Below are 27,891 nucleotides of genomic sequence, written 5' to 3'. Positions count from 1 at the left end.
AAACTCAGAAACAAAACTTTCAAAATGCCGTATGTGTATACCCCTTTAAGATATCCTGTCCCTAGGAATTTTTCCCAAAGAGAGCTAAACATTCCTTTTTCCATAAAATAACCACGAACATTTGGTCATCATTCCTTATCCTCTCTGGGCTAGGCGGGACGAATTCGTCCCACCTACGTAACAGCCACTTTAAGCCTGTGGCGCGATTTTCAAAACCTTAAAAATCCTATTACTTCAATTTCTCAAACATATGACTATTTTACAGCTATTTAAAGACAAGACTCTCGTTAATCTAACCACACTGTCCGATTTCAAAAAGGCTTTACAACGAAAGCAAAACATTAGATTATGTCAGCAGAGTACCAAGCCAGAAATAATCAGACACCCATTTTTCAAGCTAGCATATAATGTCACAAAAACCCAGAAGACAGCTAAATGCAGCACTAACCTTTGATGATCTTCATCAGATGACACACCTAGGACATTATGTTATACAATACATGCATGTTTTGTTCAATCAAGTTCATATTTATATCAAAAAACAGCTTTTTACATTAGCATGTGACGTTCAGAACTAGCATACCCCCGCAAACTTCTGGGGAATTTGCTAACAATTTACTAAATTACTCACGATAAACGTTCACAAAAAGCATAACAATTATTTTAAGAATTATAGATACAGAACTCCTCTATGCACTCGATATGTCCGATTTTAAAATAGCTTTTTGGTGAAAGCACATTTTGCAATATTCTAAGTACATAGCCCAGCCATCACAGGCTAGCTATTTAGACACCCGGCAAGTTTAGCACTCACCAATATCAGATTTACTATTATAAAAGTTTGATTACCTTTTGTTGTCTTCGTCAGAATGCACTCCCAGGACTGCTACTTCAATAACAAATGTTGGTTTGGTCCAAAATAATCCATCGTTATATCCGAATAGCGGCGTTTTGTTCGTGCGTCCCAGACACTATCTGAAATGGTAAATCAGGGTCGTGCGCATGGCGCAATTCGTGACAAAAAAAATCTAAATATTCCATTACCGTACTTCGAAGCATGTCAACCGCTGTTTAAAATCCATTTTTATGCCATTTTTCTCGTAAAAAGCGATAATATTCCGACCGGGAATGTCCATTTAGCTAAACAGAGGAAAGAAAACAAAGCTTTCGGTCGACGCGGGCACGAGCCTGAGTCTCACAGTACTGTAACCAGCCACTACCCAAACGCGCTACTTTGTTTCAGCCAGAGCCTGCAAAGCCACGATTCCGCTTTTTGCCGCCTTCTGAGAACCTATGGCAGCTGTAGGAAGTGTCACGGGACAGCTAAGATCCTCACTCTTCAATAAACAGAGACAAGAAGAACGACACCTTGTCAGACAGGCCACTTCCTGCATGAAATGTTCTCAGGTTTTTGCCTGCCATATGAGTTCTGTTATACTCACAGACACCATTCAAACAGTTTTAGAAACTTTAGGGTGTTTTCTATCCAAAGCCAATAATTATATGCATATTCTAGTTACTGGGCAGGAGTAGTAACCAGATTAAATCGGGTACGTTTTTTATCCAGCCGTGAAAATACTGCCCCCTAGCCATAACAGGTTAAATGTGGCGCTCTGATTTTTCACTGGCTGTTGAATAGTGTGGGACGATTTCTTCCCACCTCCCCTAGAGAGGTTAACCAATACATCAACCAATACATAACGTAATAAGTCAACCAACCAATACATCAATCAACCAATCAACACATCAACCAACCAATACATAATTCAGCTAATTCATCACTCAACCAATCACCAAACAATACAACAATCAATACATCAATTAATAAGTATATCAACCAATGCATCAATCAATACCTCAAACAATAGTTCAACCAACCAACCAATACATCACCCAACCAATACATCAACCAAAATATCAACCAATCCATCAATCAACCAACCAATACATAAATCAACCAATACATAAATCAACCAATACATCAACCAACCAATACATTAATCAACCAACCAATACATCAATCAATACATCCATCAACCAATCAATAATCAACTAACCAACCAATACATCAATCAACCAATATGTCAATCAATCAACCAATACATCAATCAACCAATATGTCAATCAGTCAACCAATACATAAACAAATACATCAATCAAGCAACCTTTACATCAACCAATACATCAATCAACCTATCCATCAATCAGTCAATAGATCAACCAGTCAATACATCAATTAGTCAATACATCAATCCATCAACCAATCAATACATCAACCAGTCAATAAATCAATCAATCCATAATCACAGCATCAGGTATCATCATCTGGCCCCCAGGAGTGTAGTTCTAACTGAGTGGATATTGCTGGGTAGTGTTATAGCAGTAGAGGATGCTGTGTAGTGGGATATTAGTAGAGGATGCTGGGTATTGTAGTGCTATAGCAGAAGTGGATGTTGGGATGTGTAGTGATATAGCAGTAGAGGATGCTGGATAGTGGTATAGCAGTAGAGGATGCTGGGTTCTGGTATAGCAGTAGAGGATGCCGGGTAGTGGTATTGCTGTAGAGGATGCTGGGTAAAGGTATAACAGTAGAGGATGCTGGGTAGTGTAGTGGTAGAGCAGTAGAGGATGCTGGGTAGTGGTACAGGAGTAGAAGATTCTGGGTAGTGGTATAGCAGTAGAGGATGCTGGGTAGTGGTACAGGAATAGAGAATGCTGGGTAGTGTAGTGGTAGAGCAGTAGAGAATGCTGGGTAGTGTAGTGGTATAGCGGTAGAGGATGCTGGGTAGTGTAGTGGTAGAGCAGTAGAGGATGCCTGGTAGTGTAGTGGTATGGCAGTAGAGGTTGCTGGGTAGTGTAGTGGTATAGTAGTAAAGGATGTTGGGTAGTGTAGTTGTATAGCAGTAGAGGATGCTGGGTAGTGCAGTGGTATAGCAATAGAGGATGCTGGGTAGTCGTAGAGCAGTAGAGGATGCTTGGTGGTGTAGTGGTATAGCAGTAGAGGATGCTGGGTAGTGGTAGAGCAGTAGAGGATGCTGGGTAGTGTGATGGTATAGCAGTAGAGGATGCTGGGTAGTGTAGTGTTATAGCGGTAGAGGATGCTGGGTAGTGTAGTGGTAGAGCAGTAGAGGATGCTGGGTAGTGTAGTGGTAGAGAGGTAGAGGATGCTGGGTAGTGTAGTGGTAGAGCGGTAGAGGATGCTGGGTAGTGTAGTGGTAGAGGATGCTGGGTAGTGTAGTGGTATAGCGGTAGAGGATGCTGGGTAGTGTAGTTCTACCTTAACCAGTATGTATGAGTGGAGGATCATGAGGTTAGTGTGCATCTCAGCAGGGATTCTTATCTTCTGTGTCTGCAGCTCAGTGTACATGCTGAACAGCATGTCATGGGCGTTTTCTCCAATGTTAAATTATAGTGAAGTCATCAACACTATGAAATAATACATATGGAATCATGTAGTAAATAAAAAAAAGTGTTAAACAATTCAAGAAATAGTAAATAGTCTCTAGTGTAGTCTAGAGGTGAGTCTCAATAGTCTGGTTTAGTCTAGGGGTGAGTCTCAATAGTCTCTACTGTAGTCTAGAGGTGAGTCTCAATAGTCTCTAGTGTAGTCTGGAGGTTTAAGTAATTATCCGAGCCTGTTCTATCACCTGCTCTACCATTCTTCCCCCCTATTGATACATGGCTCAGCCCATGTATCAATATTGCTGCATTTCTAAACAATGTCTTTGGTAAGATTAGTAAATGATCCTTATGTCAGACCTTCTCTTGTAGGATGCCCCCTTTCATTTTCCACATGTCCAATTCTCCCTGGGGCCTTCATCCTTGGCTATCCTGTAATAATTCTCTGTCAAGTGTCTTATCGTCTTTAAGATTTAACAACTACTTTCAACAAAATTATAATTCTCTTTTCCTAGCGAATTTACCAAATATAACTTAAAATCAAAACTAAAATCCATGCCAATGGAGCCGATAGTCTCTCCATGAATTAACCTCTCTAGGGTAGGGGGCAGTATTTGCACGGCCGGATAAAAAACATACCCGATTTAATCTGGTTATTACTACTGCCCAGAAACTAGAATATGCATATAATTATTGGCTTTGGATAGAAATCACCCTAAAGTTTCTAAAACTGTTTGAATGGTGTCTGTGAGTATAACATAACTCATATGGCAGGCAAAAACCTGAGAAGATTCCTTACAGGAAGTGGCCTCTCTGACCATTTCTTGGGCTTCTACACTCTCTTTATTGAAAACTGAGGATCTCTAATGTAATGTGACACTTCCTACGGCTCCCATAGGCTCTCAGAAGGCGGCAAAACGCTGAATGATGTCTTTGCAGGCCCTGGCTGAAAAACAGTAGCGCATTTGGATAATGGTCGATCAGAGAACAATGAGACTGAGGCGCGTGCACAAGGCGACACAATGTTTTTATTTTTTCGTCTTTGAACATAAACAGGGTTTCCCGGTCGGAATATTATCGCTTTTTTACGAGAAAAATCGCATAAAAATTGATTTTAAACAGCGGTTGACATGCTTCGAAGTACGGTAATGGAATATTTAGAATTTTTTTGTCACGAAACGCGTCGGGCGCGTCACCCTTCGTCACCCTTTGGATAGTGTCTTGAACGCACGAACAAAACAGAGGATATTTGAACTTAACCTCTTACATCTAGACGTTCAGCTAGCGGAACACCTGCTCCATTATCCAATGATGGGCGTGGCGCGAAATACAAACTCCTAAAATACAAAAACTTCCATTTTTCAAACATATGACTATTTCACAGCATTTTAAAGATAAGACTCTCCTTTATCTAACCACACTGTCCGATTTCAAAAAGGCTTTACAACGAAAGCAAAACATTAGATTATGTCAGCAGAGTACCCAGCCAGAAATAATCAGACACCCATTTTTCAAGCTAGCATATAATGTCACAAAAACCTAGAAGACAGCTAAATGCAACACTAACCATTGATGATCTTCATCAGATGACAACCCTAGGACATTATGTTATACAATACATGCATGTTTTGTTCAATCAAGTTCATATTTATATCAAAAACCAGCTTTTTACATTAGCATGTGACGTTCAGAACTAGCATACCCCCCGCAAACTTCCGGGGAATTCGCTAACAATTTACTAAATTACTCACGATAAACGTTCACAAAAAGCATAATTATTTTAAGAATTATAGATACAGACCTCCTCTATGCACTCGATATGTCCGATTTTAAAATAGCTTTTTGGTGAAAGCACATTTTGCAATATTCTAAGTACATAGCCCAGGCATCACAGGCTAGCTATTTAGACACCCGGCAAGTTTAGCACTCACCAATATCAGCTTTACTATTATAAAAGTTTCATTACCTTTTGTTGTCTTCGTCAGAATGCACTCCCAGGACTGCTACTTCAATAACAAATGTTGGTTTGGTCCAAAATAATCCATCGTTATATCCGAATAGCGGCGTTTTGTTCGTGCGTCCCAGACACTATCTGAAATGGTAAATCAGGGTCGTGCGCATGGCGCAATTCGTGACAAAAAAATCTAAATATTCCATTACCGTACTTCGAAGCATGTCAACCGCTGTTTAAAATCCATTTTTATGCCATTTTTCTCGTAAAAAGCGATAATATTCCGACCAGGAATCTCCTTTTAGCTAAACTGAGGAAAGTAAACAAAGCTTTTGGTCGACGCGGGCACGAGCCTGAGTCTCACAGTACTGTAACCAGCCACTACCCAAACGCGCTACTTTGTTTCAGCCAGAGCCTGCAAAGCCACGATTCAGCTTTTTACCGCCTTCTGAGACCCTATGGCAGCCGTAGGAAGTGTCACGGGACAGCTAAGATCCTCACTCTTCAATAAACAGAGACAAGAAGAACGACACCTTGTCAGACAGGCCACTTCCTGCCTGAAACCTTGTCAGGTTTTTGCCTGCCAAATGAGTTCTGTTATACTCACAGACACCATTCAAACAGTTTTAGAAACTTTGGAGTGTTTTCTATCCATATGTAATAAGTATATGCATATTCTAGTTACTGGGTAGGAGTGGTAACCAGATTAAATCGGGTATGTTTTTTATCCAGCCGTGAAAATACTGCCCCCTAGCCATAACAGGATAACTATGGATTATTTTGAACCAAACCAACATTTGTTATTGAAGTAGAAGTCCTGGGAGTACATTCTGACGAAGAACAGCAAAGGTAATCAAATTTTTCTAATAGTAAATCGGAGTTTGGTGAGGGCCAAACTTGGTGGGTGTCAAATTAGCTAGCCCGTGATGGCTGGGCTATCTACTCAGAATATTGCAAAATGTACTTTTGCCGAAAAGCTATTTTAAAATCGAACATAGGGATTGCATAAAGGAGTTCTGTATCTATAATTCTTAAAATAATTATGTTTTTTGTGAACATTTATCGTGAGTAATTTAGTAAATTCACCGTAAGTTTGCGGTGGGTATGCTAGTTCTGAACGTCACATGCTAATGTAAAAAGCTGGTTTTTGATATAAATATGAACTTGATTGAACAAAACATGCATGTATTGTATAACATAATGTCCTAGAAGTGTCATCTGATGAAGATCATCAAAGGTTAGTGCTGCATTTAGCTGTGGTTTGGGTTTATGTGACATTATATGCTAGCTTGAAAAATGGGTGTCTGATTATTTCTGGCTGGGTACTCTGCTGACATAATCTAACGTTTTGCTTTCGTTGTAAAGCCTTTTTGAAATCGGACAGTGTGGTTAGATTAACGAGAGTTGTCTTTAAAATGGTGTAAAATAGTCATATATTTGAGAAATTAAAGTAATAGCATTTCTAAGGTATTTGAATATCGCGCCACAGGATTCCACTGGCTGTTACGTAGGTGGGACGATTTCGTCCCACCTTCCCTAGAGAGGTTAATATATATGAGCAAAGTATCCACGGGAAAAAAACAATAAACAAAAACGACTAACAGGCTAAGTACATACCAAAGACTAGCAGTGTTAGCACAACCACCCACAAACCCAAGTGACAAACATACTCCTAAATATTTGACTCCCAATCAGGAACAACGATCACCAGCTGTCCCTGATCGGGAGCCACACAGACCCACATAGAAATACAACACCCAGAACACATACAGACATACTCTGCCACGTCCTGACCAAAACTACACAACAACACCCTCTGCTGGTCAGGACGTGACAGTACCCCCCCCCTAAAGGTGCATACCCCTAATGCACCTAAAAAAGAAACCACAAAATCCCCCAAAACCACAACAAAAACAAATACAAATACCCCCTAAACAATAAGGGAGGGAAGGCAGGGTGGCTGCCATCAACGACGGCACTGTGCTACACCCTCCCTCCCCAACCCACCTATCCTGGAGGTGGCTCTGGTTCCGGCCTCCTGCCCTCCAGGTTGTAGGCAGACTCATTGGGGTCCGGGTTGTAGACAGACTCAATCCGTTGTGGATCGTGGGCAGGTTCCCTCATTTCCACGCTGTAGGCAGACTCATTCAATATACAGTTAGTCACATTCAGTTCTGGGTCATAGGCAGACTCCCTCGATTCCGGGTCGCAGGCAGACCCCTGTGGTTCCGGGTCACAGGCAGACCCCTTTGGTTCCGGGTCGCAGGCAGTCTCCCTCGGTTCCGGACTAGACACTGTTGCCGGATACTCTGGACTGCACACTGGTGCCGGATACTCTGGACTGCACACTGGTGCCGGATACTCTGGACTGCACACTGGTGCCGGATACTCTGGACTGCACACTGGTGCCGGATACTCTGGACTGCACACTGGTGCCGGGCTCTTGAGGCTGGGCCGACGCACTGGAAGCCTGGCGCGTGGGGCTGGTAGAGGTGGTACCAGGCTGAAGACATGCACCCTAGGGCTAGTGTGAGGAGCGGGAACAGGCTGAATAGGACTAGGCCAACTCATGGGAAGCTTGGTCCGGGTTGCTGGTACTGGTCGTGCCATACTGGAGGTACTCACTTCCGGGATAGCACGAGAGGCGGGAACCGGAAAGACTGGGCCATGGAGGCGCACAGGTGGCCTTGACCGCACCGCCTGCACAACCCGTCCTGGCTGGATGGAACTAGCAGCCCTGTACGAGCGGGGTGCTGGTACAGGGCGAACTGGGCTGTGCAGGGGCCTGATGGTTGCCGTGCGTAGAGCTGGAGTAGGGTAGCCTGGTCCTAGGAGGCGTACCGGCAACCAGATGCGCTGCGCAGGCATCCTCCTACCAGGCTGGATGCCCACTCTAGCACGGCATCTGCGAGGGGCTGGAATGGCACGGAGAACTGAATGTGACTAACTGTATATTGAATGAGTCTGCCTACATTGTGGACCGTGCGTATGGGTGAGATAGTGCGCACCTCAGCAAAACACGGCGCCCTTCACTCCATACGCTCCTCCACATAATCACGGGTAGCTGGCTTATGGCTCTTCCTTGGCCTAGCCAAACTACCCGTGTGCCCCCCCCAAAAAAAGATTTCTTGGGGGTGCCTCTCCGGCTTCCTCGCCAGTCGTGTACCCCGGTAGCGTTCCCAGTCCTCACCAGCCTTTCGCCGTTCCTCCCTATTTCTTTCCACCTGTCCCCATGGAAGGCGATTCCTTTCCATCCTGGATCTCCTCCCAAGTGTAGGAGCCTTTTCCCTCCAAGATCTCCTCCCAGGTCCATTTCTAACCATAGTCCATGTACTCAGCGTTCCTCTCCTTGGTCTTGTTTAGGTGGGTGGTTCTGTAATAATTACAGCCGTGTTGAAGAGACCAAACTGCAGCAGGTGAAATGTACATACTCATCTTTTTAATATATATGAGCAAAGTATCCATGGGAAAAAAAACAATAAACAAAAACGACTAACAACAGGCTAACAGGCTACGTACATACCAAAGACTAGCAGTGTTAGCACAACCACCCACAAACCCAAGTGACAAACATTCTCCTAAATATTTGACTGCCAATCAGGAACAACGATCACCAGCTGTCCCTGATCAGGAGCCACACAGACCCACATAGAAATACAACACCCAGAACACATACACAGACATACTCGCCACGTCCTGATCAAAACTACACAACAACACCCTCTGCTGGTCAGGACGTGACAGAACTTTATCCACATTTTGTATCCCAGGTTCCAGAACATTCCCTATCAAAAGAATTTCACGTGTTTAATTAAAACTCAGAAACAAAACTTTCAAAATGCCATATGTGTATACCCCTTTAAGATATCCTGTCCCTAGGAATTTTTCCCAAAGAGAGCTAAACATTCCTTTTTCCATAAAATAACCACGAACATTTGGTCATCATTCCTTATCCTCTCTGGGCTAGGCGGGACGAATTCGTCCCACCTACGTAACAGCCACTTTAAGCCTGTGGCGCGATTTACAAAACCTTAAAAATCCTATTACTTCAATTTCTCAAACATATGACTATTTTACAGCTATTTAAAGACAAGACTCTCGTTAATCTAACCACACTGTCCGATTTCAAAAAGGCTTTACAACGAAAGCAAAACATTAGATTATGTCAGCAGAGTACCAAGACAGAAATAATCAGACACCCATTTTTCAAGCCAGCATATAATGTCACCAAAACCCAGAAGACAGCTAAATGCAGCACTCACCTTTGATGATCTTCATCAGATGACAACCCTAGGACATTATGTTATACAATACATGCATGTTTTGTTCAATCAAGTTCATATTTATATCAAAAAACAGCTTTTTACATTAGCATGTGACGTTCAGAACTAGCATACCCCCGCAAACTTCCGGGAATTCGCTAACATTTTACTAGATTACTCACGATAAACGTTCACAAAAAGCATAACAATTATTTTAAGAATTATAGATACAGACCTCCTCTATGCACTCGATATGTCCGATTTTAAAATAGCTTTTGGTGAAAGCACATTTTGCAATATTCTAAGTACATAGCCCAGGCATCACGGGCTAGCTATTTAGACACCCGGCAAGTTTAGCACTCACCATAATCATATTTACTATTATAAAAGTTTGATTACCTTTTGTTGTCTTCGTCAGAATGCACTCCCAGGACTGCTACTTCAATAACAAATGTTGGTTTGGTCCAAAATAATCCATCGTTATATCCGAATAGCGGCGTTTTGTTCATGCGTTCCAGACACTATCCGAAATGGTAAAGAAGGGTCGCGCGCATGGCGCAATTCGTGACAAAAAAATTCTAAATATTCCATTACCGTACTTCGAAGCATGTCAACCGCTGTTTAAAATCAATTTTTACACAATTTTTCTCGTAGAAAAGCGATAATATTCCGACAGGGAATCTCCTTTTCGGCAAACAGAGGAAAAAATCACAAAGGCGGGGGCGGTCGGGTCACGCGCCTAAGCCCAGTGTCCCTTGATCGGCCACTTGAGAAAGGCGATAATGTGTTTCAGCCTGGGGCTGGGATGACGACCTTCTGTTTTTTCCCGGGCTCTGAGCGCCTATGGACGACGTAGGAAGTGTCATGTTAGAGCAGAGATCCTTAGTAAAAGATAGAGATGGAAAAGAAGTTCAAGAAATGGTCAGACAGGCCACTTCCTGTAAAGGAATCTCTCAGGTTTTGACCTGCCATTTGAGTTCTGTTATACTCACAGACACCATTCAAACAGTTTTAGAAACTTTAGGGTGTTTTCTATCCATATGTAATAAGTATATGCATATTCTAGTTACTGGGTAGGAGTGGTAACCAGATTAAATCGGGTATGTTTTTTATCCAGCCGTGTCAATACTGCCCCCCTAGCCCTAACAGGTTAAACTACACCGATTCAGAAACCCAAACGTTAACTACAAACAAAACCTAATAATAACTCTACTGTACTTCCACAAATCATTAATCATTCGTTTTAAACTTCCTCGATGGTTCTGTGTACTTTAATTGAACATACACTACCCTTGGATACAATACTGTACTTCCAATCTATGAAACCCCCATATTTAACGTACTATTTGACTAATTTGACCCAAGCTTGCTTAAAACCTTAAAACCCCTTCAGTTTGTCTGCAAACCGGCCCATTCTGTTTGCTAGGAATACCCTGCCATTATACACACAACTGTGTTTAATGTGCACCGTCCCCTGTAAAAATAAAATTAACTCCACCTGCAATTCACTTTACTGACTTGACATTTTTCCATGCAATGGAAACAGATTATAATGTTAGCTTACATTCACTTCCTGTTCAATTCACTGGTGTTACTAAACAATTGAACCACGAATCAATAACCAGAATTTATCACTAAACTTTTACGATTCCATTATTCAGACCAGAATCGCTTCCAGCCACATATAGTCCAGCGCTCACAACCAACTCTCCTCTTTTAACCCGGAAGGGAAAAACATGACCTCTTTTCAAACAACTTTCTGCCTTACCTCTATCGCAAGATTAAAACCAATGTTACAACTCTATCTCTCTTTCGGCTTCACTCTTATGAAATGTCCAAGACTTTTAAAAATACCATCTATATCGCCAAATTTATAAAATACTTCTTTCAACTCTTTTAGCATAAAAATAAACACCTTTCGGTGGTTACAATTACCCATCCGCTCCTTATAATTCATTAGATTTAGGTAACTGCCTTTTCCTTGATTCCGTCATTCAAATACAACTCCCATTCTCTATATATCCTTTAAGCAGGCCATTTAGACCACAAACAACGTACTTTATCGAAATCCCTCGCTATTATTTTTGAATGAATCTGTCTTTCAATTTAAACTAAACAAGCTATCAAAACGTTCGGGTTATACCTTAAACAACCACTAACAACCGTATGTTTCCAGGCAAAACATACCAACAGTTGAATGACAATCAGCACCTCAAATTTTAAGCAAACGCTTTTGCTTATATTTCACAATTTCTGTAGTTGTGTCCGACTCGGTCACAATGTTCACAAGGTGTTTTAGAGTCTCTTGCATAATGCCCCGACTTCTGACAGTTGAAACATGTATTTGCCTTATTCCTATCCAATTTTTCATTTCTTTTTTTTCTTGAACACAGTCACCCTGACAGTTACTGTTCGATGCACTACCTCAACCGGTTCACTCTTTTTACAGTCTCCGTGATTATGACCTGCTTTATTGCAGTGTTTACACGGTGCCTCACAATCTCTAGCGAATTGACCCGGTTTGTTATCGTTAAAGCATCTATCTCCCCCTTTCTTTTGACTGTCTCCATCCACTTTTCTCAATAAGTTTGCTAAATCCTGTTCTCCTCTCTGTATCTCTTCCTCTCTACCTCCCTCGGCTCCCCTGAGGACCAGCATATGGGGGAGGGGGTAACGGTACGGGCGGCACTTGATGTGGTTGTCTCTGTCTCCCTACCGCCACCTCGTTATCTGGGTTTTCCGCCACCCCTGGTCTACCAGGGAGGGGTACAATTTGGGCTTAGGTGGTGTCTCTGTGGTTGACGTGGGAGTCCTCTCCGTCTGAGAGGATTTACTACTCATGTTCATTAAATTACTATCGTAGGTATTCTGCTCCTGCTCACAATCTAGAATTTTAGAAGGAGTATTAGTATGAATCCTGAATTATCTTCTTATTCTATGTGCTTTTTTAAAACTCTGATTCAATTACAATCTGTGTCTACTTGCTATTGATCTCTATGTGTGTGCTGTTTACCGCTATTATCATTAACCTAGAATTTTAGAATAATTATTCGTATGGATCCTGACATATTATTTATATCTCACACGATATCGACTATAAGTTATACTTATTTTCTTGTCGTTTCTTGCAACTTTTGACTGATCAATATATCTATCTCAAACGCAAATAATTATATATTTTTTTATTCTATGTGTGTGCTTTTCAAAACTCTGATTCAATTTACTTCTATGTGCATCTCTTACCTACTGGTAATTTCCTCTAGGAAATATAGAATACTTGGTTGCTTTTAAAACATTTTTCTCTACCCAAACTTATAAAGACAGGTCACCAGTTATAAACTCCGTCCGGATATTTCCAGCGTCTAACACCCAAAGTACATTAAAATCCTCTAATCGCTCCCGCCTTTCACTTCCACATCAATCGCTTTTGCCTTTCACTTTCACATCAATTGCTTTTCATCATTTAATGATCACTCATTCATCATTTAATGTAATCATACAGGTGCTATCCCCAAAAAACTGAATAAAGCGCACTGACCTTGTTATTTGCAGCTGAGGTTTCAATGTTGGTAAAATCTCGTCACCGCCTCTGTCGCATACCAGTTTGCCACCGGCCTGTAAAGAACCCTCAGCAAGGGGCCAGGTCTTTGATCTACGGATATTTCATCCGCCCGTGCACGGTTTCGGTGTCTTCCCGGACCGACAGAGGCAGATATTGAGATCCGAGCTCGTAGGGACCAATTGTCAAAGAAATGTTCTATCCTAATGAATAATTAACAATCAATAAGCCTTGACTAATCCCCAGGGTTTGTAAGACACTAGGTTAATTATTAGGCAAGGACTCAGCTTTCTGCAAAAGTCTGTGCAGTTTATTCGGAGAACGTTCTACCCAACATGCCCAAAGATGTTCATTTTATCTTCTCTCTCCGCTTACGCACACACCTCCACACCAACAGTAGAAAGCCTATGCACACACATACGCACAGACAGTAGGTGAACAGTATCTCTTCCTTGACCTCCCACCACTGTTCCAGCACTGTCTGTTCCTTTCCCCATAGATTAGGAGAACCTTGAAGGCTACTCCCGGTATCTCACACACCCATTTCTAAACTTGATGGGACTAACGTTCAGTACAATGACTTACAGTTTAGTATCTTTGCTACATAACTACTAATTCATAATGGATTATTGATTCATTTACCTTCATTAGATAATTCTCTTATCAGTCTCAATAGTCTAGTGTAGTCTATATGTGAGTCTCAATCGTATCTAGTGTAGTCTAGGGGTGAGTGTCAATAGTATCTAGTGTAGTCTAGGGGTGAGTGTCAATAGTATCTGGTGTAGTCCAGGGGTGAGTATCAATAGTCTCTAGTGTAGTCTAGGGGTGAGTGTCAATAGTATCTAGTGTTGTGTAGGGGTGAGTCTCAATAGTATCTAGTGTTGTGTAGGGGATTCTCAATAGTACGTTGTCTGTCTTATTAATGCTGCCACTAGATTTGGGTCAGGTGGAACTGCTAGTGAGCATTTTAATTTGGCAGTCTAGTTCGACTATTGAGATGCACCGCAATGAGGAAACAAAACTAGACTATTGAGATGTACCCCTAGAAGGATATTAGACCACACTATTGAGATGTAGCCCTAGAAAGATATTAGACCAAAATATTGAGATTTACCCCTAGAATGATTTTGACATGTCATTATATTCCAGCGCTAATGAAAGAAATGTCATATCTACATTCTTGAGTGTTACGTAATATATTAGATTTAATAATAACAAGACAAGTACAAACCAGGCGAGGCTCTTCAACAGTTTTAAAACATTGTAGTGGTCCACATTTTTGGTGATATGCCCAAAATAACTCAAAGTAAATATCATCCCGGTCCTGGTAAATTTAAATTTAAATATAGTTAATAATTAAAGAGGGAACTATGATCAAATAAAACATTTAAAAATTAAAAAATTAAAAATTGTACAATAGGAAAGTTGTTGTTTCTTTTAGTTATTTTCAGTATAAAAATTTGACTGATAAATAGTGTGCAAGTGTGAATACATCATGAATTGATGTCTGTGAGAGCCTATAAGTGTTAAATAATAGTAACTTGAAATAATAGTAATAATAATAATTATTATAATAATAGTAACTTAAAATAATAGTAGTAATAATAATAATAATAATAATAATATCCCTTTATTAATAATACTATAAATATAAATATTAATGAACAAAAACTATGAGAATTCTTAAAGTATTTCACAAATATCATACATGACATCAAAAAGTACATTTAGTTTTGTTTTTGTTTGTATGTAGGGGAATGTACCTAAAATACATATATAATTTTGCCAACTAACACGGTTAAAATGTGTTGTGTACTCTCATGCTTAAGCAGGTAATTCATATTAAAGCTAGAATCCTTAACTGAAACAATAACAAATTCACACCTGCTCTCTGTTTTTGGTAATACAAATGTGACCACTCTCAAATTCATAGAGGAGCTATGGTTGCCAGGACTGACCATCCATGATATCAGAATTATAGTTTTAATAATGTTTTAAAGCTATACAGTGTTTGTTTGCATTGTTTAGAAACATTGGAGTAAAACAAGCTTATATTTTGGGTTCTGATGGGGTACGACAGTTGAGCTAAACTCATGAGGCATTCATATGTTATATTCTTCTAGAATCAATGGGTAGATATAATTAATTTATAAGTCAAAAAATGGGTGTAGCAACTAAGGATTCTAGCTTTAAGGCTGTATCTATGAGAGCTGGGAAACCGTTGATTGGTTAAACCAATGCCAGAGCAGCTATGTCCCAGGCTATTGGTTAGCCAGCAGCTAGCAGAGCCACAGCAGCTATGCCCCAGGCTATTAGCTAGCCTAGCAGCTATCAGAGCCACAGCAGCTATGCCCCAGGCTATTAGCTAGACAGCAGCTGTACCATTAACAGAGCCAAACTGAGAGGCAAGGCAGCCAGAGAGAAGGCAGTGGGTTGGGGAGCACTTCCTGATGTGGTTGATGACCCTGAAAAAGTAGGAAAAACAGAGAAATTGTTCAGTTAATTACAAAAGTGGATTGTCTTTTCATGTTTCTGTTCAAATGTTGACTTTGCTCTTATAGATGTGTATGGTGACAGTGAAACAGGGGCGGACTGGGACCAGAAATTGGCCCTGGCATTTTTAACATATTGGCTCATTTTCCCCCAAATTATTAGCCAGATAATTATCATTTTTACCCCCCGAAAAAAACATGATAATTTGCCCAAAATGCCAGATGGCCAGTCCGCCCCTGGAGATGAATACTTACCAACACTGATACTGCCTGGTAGAATGTTCAGGGAGGTGGAACTGTTGGTGAGAATTGCCTGTGCGCTGCTTGAGCTGGGAACCGAAGACTGCTTGTCGAACACGAGGGTCATGTCGGTAACTACAGATCCTCTCCTACTCAGGAGAAGGAGAGAAAATGGACAACCCTCAGAAATCATCATCATCATCACCAGAATCGTCAAAGTTTTCAAGTTTTAATGTCATGTGCCCAAGTGCAGTGAAATGCCTTTTCTTGCAAGCATTAAACCCAACAATGCAGTGATCAATATCAATGTAGTAGTACAAATAACATAAGGTAGAACAGAAACCTAGTCAATCAGTAATGAGAATTCATACACTTACCTGAATGAGTTGACAATGGAACGACGGAAGCCTGGGGTCTTAACATAAACCTTGTTCACCTGCGTTGAAAGATAGAATGATCAAAGGTTCAATGAAAACAGGGCCCTTGACGGCATTAACAGAAGCTTTGGTTTAATTCTTTCATAGTAAATAGACCTCTCAATAGTATCCTTTTTGACTTGGCATGTACGGCTCACTGATGATAGGGTTTTACAGGAGGCATGTACGGCTCACTGATGATAGGGGTTTACAGGAGGCATGTACGGCTCACTGATGATAGGGGTTTACAGGAGGCATGTACAGGCTCACTGATGATAGGGGTTTACAGGAGGATTGTACAAGTCTAAAAGGGACACTTACATTTATGTATGTAACCTTTATTTAACTAAGCAAGTCAGTTAAGAACAAACTCTTATTTACATTGACGGCCTACCCCCCCCAACCAAACCCTAACCAGGACGACGCTGGGCCAATTGTGCACCGCCCTATGGGACTCCCAATCAGGGCCGGTTACGATACAGCCTGGAATCGAACCAGCGTCTGTAGTGACGCCTCTAGCACTGAGATGCAGTGCCTTAGACCGCTGTGATATAGACTGGAATCGAACCAGGGTCTGTAGTGGCGCCTCTAGCACTGAGATGCAGTGCCTTAGACCGCTGTGATACAGCCCGGAATCGAACCAGGGTCTGTAGTGACGCCTCTAGCACTGAGATGCAGTGCCTTAGACCGCTGCCCTATGATTGTCCCAAAAATGGATTGTCGTAAAAAGTAAAACAAGTGTCAAACAGCCTTCCTCCCAAGGAGGTTTCTGTGTGAGAATTGCCAGAACAATCTGAGCTACCAGAAATGTTTTCCACCAACGCTGGCATGGAATTGCCCTGATACTTACGTTAGTGACCACGTTGGCAGACAGAGTCTTGAATGCTGAAGAGGACGGGTTGGAAAGATCTGAGTTGAACGTCTGGTTGAGACTGAACCGAAGACTCAGGATTCCTTCACTAGAAGATGGAGGGTCAGTTGATGCGACAGCAGGAGTGGTGGTGGTAACAGCTGCTGCAGGAGTGGTGGTGGTGACAGCTGCTGCAGGAGTGGTGGTGGTAACAGCTGCTGCAGGAGTGGTGGTGGTAACAGCTGCTGCAGGAGTGGTTGTGGCAACATCTGCAAAAAAAACACATTAGACAGGGCCACTGGAATGAAAATGGACCAGCCCATCTGGTCATTTACCCAAAATGCCAGATGGCCAGTCCGCCTCTGGAGATGAATACTTACCATCCCTGATACTGCCTGGTAGAATGTTCAGGGAGGTGGAACTGTTGGTGAGAATTGTCTGTGCGTTGCTTGAGCTGGCAACCGAAGACTGCTTGTCGAACACGAGGGTCATGTCGGTAATTACAGATCCACTCCCATTCCTACTCAGGAGAAGGAGAGAAAATGGACAACCCTCAGAAATCATCATCATCATCACCAGAATCGTCAAAGTTTTCAAGTTTTAATGTCATGTGCCCAAGTGCAGTGAAATGCCTTTTCTTGCAAGCATTAAACCCAACAATGCAGTAATCAATATCAATGTAGTAGTACAAATAACACAAGGTAGAACAGAAACCTAGTCAATCAGTAATGAGAATTCATACACTTACCTGAATGAGTTGACAATGGAACGACGGAAGCCTGGGGTCTTAGCATAAACCTTGTTCACCTGCGTTGAAAGATAGGATGATCAAAGGTTCAATGAAAACAGGGCCCTTGACGGCATTAACAGAAGCTTTGGTTGAATTCTTTCAAAGTAAATAGACCTCTCAATAGTATCCTTTTTGACTTGGCATGTACGGCTCACTGATGATAGGGTTTTACAGGAGGCATGTACGGCTCACTGATGATAGGGTTTTACAGGAGGCATGTACGGCTCACTGATGATAGGGGTTTACAGGAGGCATGTACGGCTCACTGATGATAGGGTTTTACAGGAGGCATGTACGGCTCACTGATGATAGGGGTTTACAGGAGGAATGTACGGCTCACTGATGATAGGGTTTTACAGGAGGCATGTACAGGCTCACTGATGATAGGGTTTTACAGGAGGATTGTACAAGTCTAAAAGGGACACTTACATTTATGAATGTAACCTTTATTTAACTAGGCAAGTCAGTTAAGAACAAACTCTTATTTACATTGATGGCCTACCCCCCCAACCAAACCCTAACCAGGACGACGCTGGGCCAATTGTGCACCGCCCTATGGGACTCCCAATCAGGGCCGGTTACGATACAGCCTGGAATCGAACCAGGGTCTGTAGTGACTCCTCTAGCATTGAGATGCAGTGCCTTAGACCACTGTGATGTAGACTGGAATCGAACCAGGGTCTGTAGTGGCGCCTCTAGCACTGAGATGCAGTGCCTTAGACCGCTGTGATACAGCCCGGAATCGAACCAGGGTCTGTAGTGACGCCTCTAGCACTGAGATGCAGTGCCTTAGACCGCTGCCCTATGATTGTCCCAAAAATGGATTGTCGTAAAAAGTAAAACAAGTGTCAAACAGCCTTCCTCCCAATGAAGTTTCTGTGTGAGAATCTGAGCTACCAGAAATGTTTTCCACCAACGCTGGCATGGAATTACCCTGATACTTACGTTAGAGACCACGTTGGCAGACAGAGTCTTGAACTCTGAAGATGACCGGTTGGAAAGATTTGAGTTGAACGGCTGGTCGAGACTGAACCGAAGACTCAGGATTCCTTCACTAGAAGATGGAGGGTCAGTTGATGCGACAGCAGGAGTGGAGGTGGTAACAGCTGCTGCAGGAGTGGTGGTTGTGACAGCTGCTGCAGGAGTGGTGGTTGTGACAGCTGCTGCAGGAGTGGTGGTGGTGACAGCTGCTGCAGGAGTGGTGGTGGTAACAGCTGCTGCAGGAGTGGTGGTGGTAACAGCTGCTGCAGGAGTGGTTGTGGCAACATCTGCAAAAAAAAACACATTAAACAGGGCCACTGGAATGAAAATGGACCAGCCCATCTGGTCATTTGCCCAAAATGCCAGATGGCCAGTCCGCCTCTGGAGATGAATACTTACCAACCCTGATGCTGCCTGGTAGAATGTTCAGGGAGGTGGAACTGTTGGTGAGAATTGTCTGTGCGCTGCTTGAGCTGGGAACCGAAGACTGCTTGTCGAACACGAGGGTCATGTCGGTAACTACAGATCCATTCCTACTCAGGAGAAGGAGAGAAAATGGACAACCCTCAGAAATCATCATCATCATCACCAGAATCGTCAAAGTTTTCAAGTTTTAATGTCATGTGCCCAAGTGCAGTGAAATGGCTTTTCTTGCAAGCATTAAACCCAACAATGCAGTAATCAATATCAATGTAGTAGTACAAATAACACAAGGTAGAACAGAAACCTAGTCAATCAGTAATGAGAATTCATACACTTACCTGAATGAGTTGACAATAGAACGATTGAAGCCTGGGGTCCCAGCATAAGCCTTGTTCACCTGCGTTGAAAGATAGGATGATCAAAGGTTCAATGAAAACAGGGCCCTTGACGGCATTAACAGAAGCTTTGGTTTAATTCTTTCATAGTAAATAGACCTCTCAATAGTATCCTTTTTGACTTGGCATGTACGGCTCACTGATGATAGGGGTTTACAGGAGGCATGTACGGCTCACTGATGATAGGGGTTTACAGGAGGCTTGTACAGGCTCACTGATGATAGGGTTTTACAGGAGGATTGTACAAGTCTAAAAGGGACACTTACATTTATGAATGTAACCTTTATTTAACTAGGCAAGTCAGTTTTAAGAACAAACTCTTATTTACATTGATGGCCTACCCCCCCAACCAAACCCTAACCAGGACGACGCTGGGCCAATTGTGCACCGCCCTATGGGACTCCCAATCAGGGCCGGTTACGATACAGCCTGGAATCGAACCAGGGTCTGTAGTGACTCCTCTAGCATTGAGATGCAGTGCCTTAGACCACTGTGATGTAGACTGGAATCGAACCAGGGTCTGTAGTGGCGCCTCTAGCACTGAGATGCAGTGCCTTAGACCGCTGTGATACAGCCCGGAATCGAACCAGGGTCTGTAGTGACGCCTCTAGCACTGAGATGCAGTGCCTTAGACCGCTGCCCTATGATTGTCCCAAAAATGGATTGTCGTAAAAAGTAAAACAAGTGTCAAACAGCCTTCCTCCCAAGGAGGTTTCTGTGTGAGAATTGCCAGAACAATCTGAGCTACCAAAAATGTTTTCCACCTACGCTGGCATGGAATTACCCTGATACTTACATTAGTGACCACGTTGGCAGACAGAGTCTTGAACTCTGAAGATGACCGGTTGGAAAGATTTGAGTTGAACGGCTGGTCGAGACTGAACCGAAGACTCAGGATTCCTTCACTAGAAGATGGAGGGTCAGTTGATGCAACAACAGGAGTGGAGGTGGTAACAGCTGCTGCAGGAGTGGTGGTTGTGACAGCTGCTGCAGTAGTGGTGGTTGTGACAGCTGCTGCAGGAGTGGTGGTGGTGACAGCTGCTGCAGGAGTGGTGGTGGTGACAGCTGCTGCAGGAGTGGTGGTTGTGACAGCTGCTGCAGGAGTGGTGGTGGTGACAGCTGCTCCAGGAGTGGTGGTTGTGACAGCTGCTGCAGGAGTGGTGGTGGTAACAGCTGCTGCAGGAGTAGTGGTGGTGACAGCTGCTGCAGGAGTAGTGGTGGTGACAGCTGCTGCAGGAGTAGTGGTGGTGACAGCTGCTGCAGGAGTGGTGGTGGTGACAGCTGCTGCAGGAGTGGTGGTGGTGACAGCTGCTGCAGGAGTAGTGGTGGTGACAGCTGCTGCAGGAGTAGTGGTGGTGACAGCTGCTGCAGGAGTGGTGGTGGTGACAGCTGCTGCAGGAGTAGTGGTGGTGACAGCTGCTGCAGGAATGGTGGTGGTGACAGCTGCTGCAGGAGTAGTGGTGGTGACAGCTGCTGCAGGAGTAGTGGTGGTGACAGCTGCTGCAGGAGTGGTGGTGGTGACAGCTGCTGCAGGAGTAGTGGTGGTGACAGCTGCTGCAGGAGTAGTGGTGGTGACAGCTGCTGCAGGTGTGGTGGTGACAGCTGCTGCAGGAGTTGTGGTGGTAACAGCTGCTGCAGGAGTGGTGGTGGTGACAGCTGCTGCAGGAGTGATGGTGGTAACAGCTGCTGCAGGAGTGGTGGTGGTAACAGCTGCTGCAGGAGTGGTGGTGGTAACAGCTGCTGCAGGAGTGGTGGTGGTAACAGCTGCTGCAGGAGTGGTGGTGGAAACAGCTGCTGCAGGAGTGGTGGTGGTGACAGCTGCTGCAGGAGTGGTGGTGGTAACAGCTGCTGCGAGAGTAGTGGTGGTGACAGCTGCTGCAGGAGTGGTGGTGGTGACAGCTGCTGCAGGAGTGGTGGTGACAGCTGCTGCAGGAGTGGTGGTGGTGACAGCTGCAGCAGGAGTGGTGGTGGTAACAGCTGCTGCAGGAGTGGTTGTGGTAACAGCTGCTGCAGGAATGGTGGTGGTGACAGCTGCTGCAGGAGTTGTGGTGGTAACAGCTGCTGCAGGAGTGGTGGTGGTAACAGCTGCAACAGGAGTGGTGGTGGTACCAGCTGCTGCAGGAGTGGTGGTGGTGACAGCTGCTGCAGGAGTTGTGGTGACAGCTGCTGCAGGAGTGGTGGTGGTGACAGCTGCAGCAGGAGTGGTGGTGGTAACAGCTGCTGCAGGAGTGGTGGTGGTAACAGCTGCTGTAGGAGTGGTGGTGGTGACAGCTGCTGCAGGAGTTGTGGTGGTAACAGCTGCAACAGGAGTGGTGGTGGTAACAGCTGCTGCAGGAGTGGTGGTGGTGACAGTTGCTACAGGAGTGGTGGTGGTAACAGCTGCTGCAGGAGTGGTGGTGGTAACAGCTGCTGCAGGAGTAGTGGTGGTGACAGCTGCTGCAGGAGTGGTGGTGGTGACAGCTGCTGCAGGAGTAGTGGTGGTGACAGCTGCTGCAGGAGTGGTGGTGGTGACAGCTGCAGCAGGAGTGGTGGTGGTAACAGCTGCTGCAGGAATGGTGGTGGTAACAGCTGCTGCAGGAGTGGTGGTGGTGACAGCTGCTGCAGGAGGTGTGGTGGTAACAGCTGCTGCAGGAGTGGTGGTGGTAACAGCTGCAACAGGAGTTGTGGTGGTACCAGCTGCTGCAGGAGTGGTGGTGGTGACAGCTGCTGCAGGAGTGGTGGTGGTAACAGCTGCAACAGGAGTGGTGGTGGTAACAGCTGCTGCAGGAATGGTGGTGGTGACAGCTGCTACAGGAGTGGTGGTGGAAACAGCTGCTGCAGGAGTGGTGGTGGTGACAGCTGCTGCAGTAGTGGTGGTGGTGACTGCTGCTGCAGGAGTGGTGGTGGTAACAGCTGCTGCAGGAGTGGTGGTAGTGACAGCTGCTGCAGGAGCGGTGGTGGTGACAGCTGCTGCAGGAGCAGTGGTGGTGACAGCTGCTGCTGGAGCGTTGGTGGTGACAGCTGCTGCAGGAGTGGTGGTAGTGACAGCTGCTGCAGGAGTGGTGGTGGTGACAGCTGCTGCAGGAGCGGTGGTGGTGACAGCTGCTGCAGGAGCGGTGGTGGTGACAGCTGCTGCAGCAGTGGTGGTGGTGACAGCTGCTGCAGGAGTGGTGGTGATAGCAGCTGCTGCAGGAGTGGTGGTGGTGACAGCTGCTGCAGGAGTGGTGGTGGTAACAGCTGCTGCAGGAGTGGTGGTGGTAACAGCTGCTGCAGGAGTGGTGGTGATAGCAGCTGCTGCAGGAGTGGTGGTGGTGACAGCTGCTGCAGGAGTGGTGGTGGTAACAGCTGCTGCAGGAGTGGTGATGGTGACAGCTGCTGCAGGAGTGGTGGTGGTGACAGCTGCTGCAGGAGTGGTGGTGGTAACAGCTGCTGCAGGAGTGGTTGAGGCAACAGCTGCAAAAAAAACACGTTAGACAGGGCCACTGGACTGAAAATGGACCAGCCCATCTGGTCATTTGCCCAAAATGCCAGATGGCCAGTCCGCCTCTGGAGATGAATACTTACCAACACTGATGCTGCCTGGTAGAATGTTCAGGGAGGTGGAACTGTTGGTGAGAATTGTCTGTGCGCTGCTTGAGCTGGGAACCGAAGACTGCTTGTCGTACACGAGGGTCATGTCAGTAACTACAGATCCACTGCTACTCAGGAGAAGGAGATGAAATGGACAACCCTCAGAAATCATCATCACCAGAATCGTCAAAGTTTTAATGTCATGTGCCCAAGTGCAGTGAAATGCCTTTTCTAGCAAGCTTTAAACCCAACAATGCAGTAATCAATATCAGTGTAGTAGTACAAATAACATAAGGTAGAACAGAAACCTAGTCAATCAGTAATGAGAATTCATACACTTACCTGAATGAGTTGACAATAGAACGATTGAAGCCTGGGGTCCCAGCATAAGCCTTGTTCACCTGCGTTGAAAGATAGGATGATCAAAGGTTCAATGAAAACAGGGCCCTTGACGGCATTAACAGAAGCTTTGGTTTAATTCTTTCATAGTAAATAGACCTCTCAATAGTACCCTTTTTACGACATGGCATGTACAGGCTCACTGATGATAGGGGTTTACAGGAGGCATGTACAGGCTCACTGATGATAAGGGGTTTACAGGAGGATTGTACAAGTCTAAAAGGGACACTTACATTTATGTATTGAACCTTTATTTAACTAGGTAAGTCAGTTAAGAACAAATTCTTATTTACATTGATGGCCTACCCCCCCAACCAAACCCTAACCAGGACGACACTGGGACAATTGTGCACCGCCCTATGGGACTCCCAATCAGTGCCGGTTGTGATACAGCCTGGAATCGAACCAGCGTCTGTAGTGACGCCTCTAGCACTGAGATGCAGTGCCTTAGACCACTGTGATACAGCCTGGAATCGAACCAGGGTCTGTAGTGACGCCTCTAGCACTGAGATGCAGTGCCTTAGAGCGCTGCCCTACGATTTCCCCCCCAAAAACGGTTTGTCATACAAAAATAAAACGTGTGTCAAACAGCCTTCCTCCCAATTAAGTTTCAGTCTGAGAATTTCCAGATCAATCTGAGCTACCAGAAATAATTTCCTACCTACGCTGGCATGAAAATGCACTGATACTTACGTCAGATTGCACTTTGAAAGCCAGAGTCTTGAACTCTGAAGAGGACGGGTTGGAAAGATTTGAGTTGAATGGCTGGTCGAGACTGAACCGAAGACCCAGGGTTCCTTCACTAGAAGATGGAGGGTCAGTTGATGCGACAGCAGGAGTGGAGGTGGTGGTGGTGACAGCTGATGGAGGAGTGGTGGTGGTGACAGCTGATGGAGGAGTGGTGGTGGTGACATCTGCTGCAGGAGTGGTGGTTGTGACAGCTGCTGCAGGAGTGGTGGTTGTGACAGCTGCTGCAGGAGTGGTGGTGGTGACAGCTGCTGCAGGAGTGGTGGTTGTGACAGCTGCTGCAGGAGTGGTGGTGGTAACAGCTGCTGCAGGAGTAGTGGTGGTGACAGCTGCTGCAGGAGTGGTGGTTGTGACAGCTGCTGCAGGAGTGGTGGTGGTGACAGCTGCTGCAGGAGTGGTGGTGGTGACAGCTGCTGCAGGAGTGGTGGTTGTGACAGCTGCTGCAGGAGTGGTGGTGGTAACAGCTGCTGCAGGAGTAGTGGTGGTGACAGCTGCTGCAGGAGTGGTGGTGGTCACAGCTGCTGCAGGAGTGGTGGTGGTAACAGCTGCTGCAGAAGTGGTGGTGGTAACAGCTGCTGCCGGAGTGGTGGTGGTGACAGCTGCTGCAGGAGTAGTGGTGGTGACAGCTGCAGCAGGAGTGGTGGTGGTGACAGCTGCTGCAGGAGTAGTGGTGGTGACAGCTGCTGCAGGAGTAGTGGTGGTAACAGCTGCTGCAGGAGTAGTGGTGGTGACAGCTGCTGCAGGAGTAGTGGTGGTGACAGCTGCTGCAGGAGTGATGGTGGTAACAGCTGCTGCAGGAGTGGTGGTGGTGACAGCTGCTGCAGGAATGGTGGTGATGACAGCTGCTGCAGGAGTGGTGGTGGTGACAGCTGCTGCAGGAGTGGTGGTGGTAACAGCTGCTGCCGGAGTGGTGGTGGTAACAGCTGCTGCAGAAGTGGTGGTGGTAACAGCTGCTGCCGGAGTGGTGGTGGTGACAGCTGCCGCAGGAGTAGTGGTGGTGACAGCTGCAGCAGGAGTGGTGGTGGTGACAGCTGCTGCAGGAGTAGTGGTGGTGACAGCTGCTGCAGGACTAGTGGTGGTGACAGCTGCTGCAGGAGTAGTGGGAGTGACAGCTGCTGCAGGAATAGTGGTGGTGACAGCTGCTGCAGGAGTGGTGGTGGTAACAGCTGCTGCAGGAGTGGTGGTGGTAACAGCTGCTGCCGGAGTGGTGGTGGTGACAGCTGCTGCATGAGTGGTGGTGGTGACAGCTGCTGCAGGAGTGGTGGTGGTGACAGCTGCTGCAGGAGTGGTGGTGGTAACAGCTGCTGCAGGAGTGGTGGTGGTAACAGCTGCTGCAGGAGTGGTGGTGGAAACAGCTGCTGCAGGAGTGGTGGTGGTGACAGCTGCTACAGGAGTGGTGGTGGTAACAGCTGCTGCAGGAGTGGTGGTGGTAACAGCTGCTGCAGGAGTAGTGGTGGTGACAGCTGCTGCAGGAGTGGTGGTGGTGACAGCTGCTGCAGGAGTAGTGGTGGTGACAGCTGCTGCAGGAGTGGTGGTGGTGACAGCTGCAGCAGGAGTGGTGGTGGTAACAGCTGCTGCAGGAGTGGTGGTGGTAACAGCTGCTGCAGGAGTGGTGGTGGTGACAGCTGCTGCAGGAGTTGTGGTGGTAACAGCTGCTGCAGGAGTGGTGGTGGTAACAGCTGCAACAGGAGTGGTGGTGGTACCAGCTGCTGCAGGAGTGGTGGTGGTGACAGCTGCTGCAGGAGTTGTGGTGACAGCTGCTGCAGGAGTGGTGGTGGTGACAGCTGCAGCAGGAGTGGTGGTGGTAACAGCTGCTGCAGGAGTGGTGGTGGTAACAGCTGCTGTAGGAGTGGTGGTGGTGACAGCTGCTGCAGGAGTGGTGGTGGTAACAGCTGCAACAGGAGTGGTGGTGGTAACAGCTGCTGCAGGAGTGGTGGTGGTGACAGCTGCTACAGGAGTGGTGGTGGTAACAGCTGCTGCAGGAGTGGTGGTGGTAACAGCTGCTGCAGGAGTAGTGGTGGTGACAGCTGCTGCAGGAGTGGTGGTGGTGACAGCTGCTGCAGGAGTAGTGGTGGTGACAGCTGCTGCAGGAGTGGTGGTGGTGACAGCTGCAGCAGGAGTGGTGGTGGTAACAGCTGCTGCAGGAGTGGTGGTGGTAACAGCTGCTGCAGGAGTGGTGGTGGTCACAGCTGCTGCAGGAGTTGTGGTGGTAACAGCTGCTGCAGGAATGGTGGTGGTAACAGCTGCAACAGGAGTGGTGGTGGTACCAGCTGCTGCAGGAGTGGTGGTGGTGACAGCTGCTGCAGGAGTGCCGGGTGGTGGTGACAGCTGCAGCAGGAGTGGTGGTGGTAACAGCTGCTGCAGGAGTGGTGGTGGTAACAGCTGCTGTAGGAGTGGTGGTGGTGACAGCTGCTGCAGGAGTTGTGGTGGTAACAGCTGCAACAGGAGTGGTTGTGGTAACAGCTGCTGCAGGAGTGGTGGTGGTGACAGCTGCTACAGGAGTGGTGGTGGTAACAGCTGCTACAGGAGTGGTGGTGGTAACAGCTGCTGCAGGAGTGGTGGTGGTGACAGCTGCTACAGGAGTGGTGGTGGTGACAGCTGCTGCAAGAGTGGGGGTGGTAACAGCTGCTGCAGGAGTGGTTGTGGTAACAGCTGCTGGCGCAGTGGTGGTTGTGACAGCTGCTGCAGGAGTGGTGGTGGTGACAGCTGCTGCAGGAGTGGTGGTGGTATAAGCTGCTGCAGGAGTTGTGGTGGTAACAGCTGCTGCAGGAGTGGTGGTGGTGACAGCTGCTGCAGGGGTGGTGGTGGTGACAGCTGCTGCAGGAGTGGTGGTGGTGACAGCTGCTGCAGGAGTGGTGGTGGTAACAGCTGCTGCAGGAGTTGTGGTGGTAACAGCTGCTGCAGGAGTGGTGGTGGTGACAGCTGCTGCAGGAGTGGTGGTGGTGACAGTTGCTGCAGGAGTGGTTGTGGTAACAGCTGCTGCAGGAGTGGTGGTGGTGACAGCTGCTGCAGGGGTGGTGGTGGTGACAGCTGCTGCAGGAGTGGTGGTGGTGACAGCTGCTGCAGGAGTGGTGGTGGTAACAGCTGCTGCAGGAGTTGTGGTGGTAACAGCTGCTGCAGGAGTGGTGGTGGTGACAGCTGCTGCAGGAGTGGTGGTGGTGACAGCTGCTGCAGGAGTGGTGGTGGTAACAGCTGCTGCAGGAGTGGTGGTGGTGACAGCTGCTACAGGAGAGGTCGTGGTGACAGCTGCTGCAGGAGTGGTGGTGGTGACAGCTGCTGCAGGAGTGGTGGTGGTGACAGCTGATGCAGGAGTGGTTGTGGTAACAGCTGCTGCAGGAGTGGTGGTGGTGACAGCTGCTACAGGAGTGGTCGTGGTGACAGCTGCTGCAGGAGTGGTGGTGGTAACAGCTGCTACAGGAGTGGTGGTGGTGACAGCTG

The 27,891-nt window shown here is 46.2% G+C and overlaps 1 protein-coding gene across 1 annotated transcript in view; it reads right to left on the bottom strand.

Moving 5' to 3' along the window:
* The window catches only part of LOC106595353 (uncharacterized threonine-rich GPI-anchored glycoprotein PJ4664.02-like), a 69,947-nt gene extending 49,163 nt beyond the window's left edge, over positions 1–20,784 (bottom strand). The window contains exons 1-7 of the mRNA XM_045712235.1: positions 20,555–20,784; positions 19,702–19,760; positions 19,340–19,473; positions 18,905–19,227; positions 17,918–17,976; positions 17,550–17,689; positions 17,170–17,438 (exon numbers count right to left, since the gene is read on the bottom strand). Coding sequence (XP_045568191.1) covers positions 17,170–17,438; positions 17,550–17,689; positions 17,918–17,976; positions 18,905–19,227; positions 19,340–19,451 — 903 coding nt within the window. The 5' untranslated portion in view covers positions 19,452–19,473; positions 19,702–19,760; positions 20,555–20,784. The remainder of the gene's footprint in view (positions 1–17,169; positions 17,439–17,549; positions 17,690–17,917; positions 17,977–18,904; positions 19,228–19,339; positions 19,474–19,701; positions 19,761–20,554) is intronic.
* Between the last annotated feature and the right edge of the window lie 7,107 nt (positions 20,785–27,891).

Source organism: Salmo salar, unplaced genomic scaffold, assembly GCF_905237065.1.
Source record: "Salmo salar unplaced genomic scaffold, Ssal_v3.1, whole genome shotgun sequence".
Lineage (NCBI taxonomy): Eukaryota > Metazoa > Chordata > Actinopteri > Salmoniformes > Salmonidae > Salmo > Salmo salar.
This window is presented reverse-complemented; position numbering and strand designations above follow the sequence as displayed.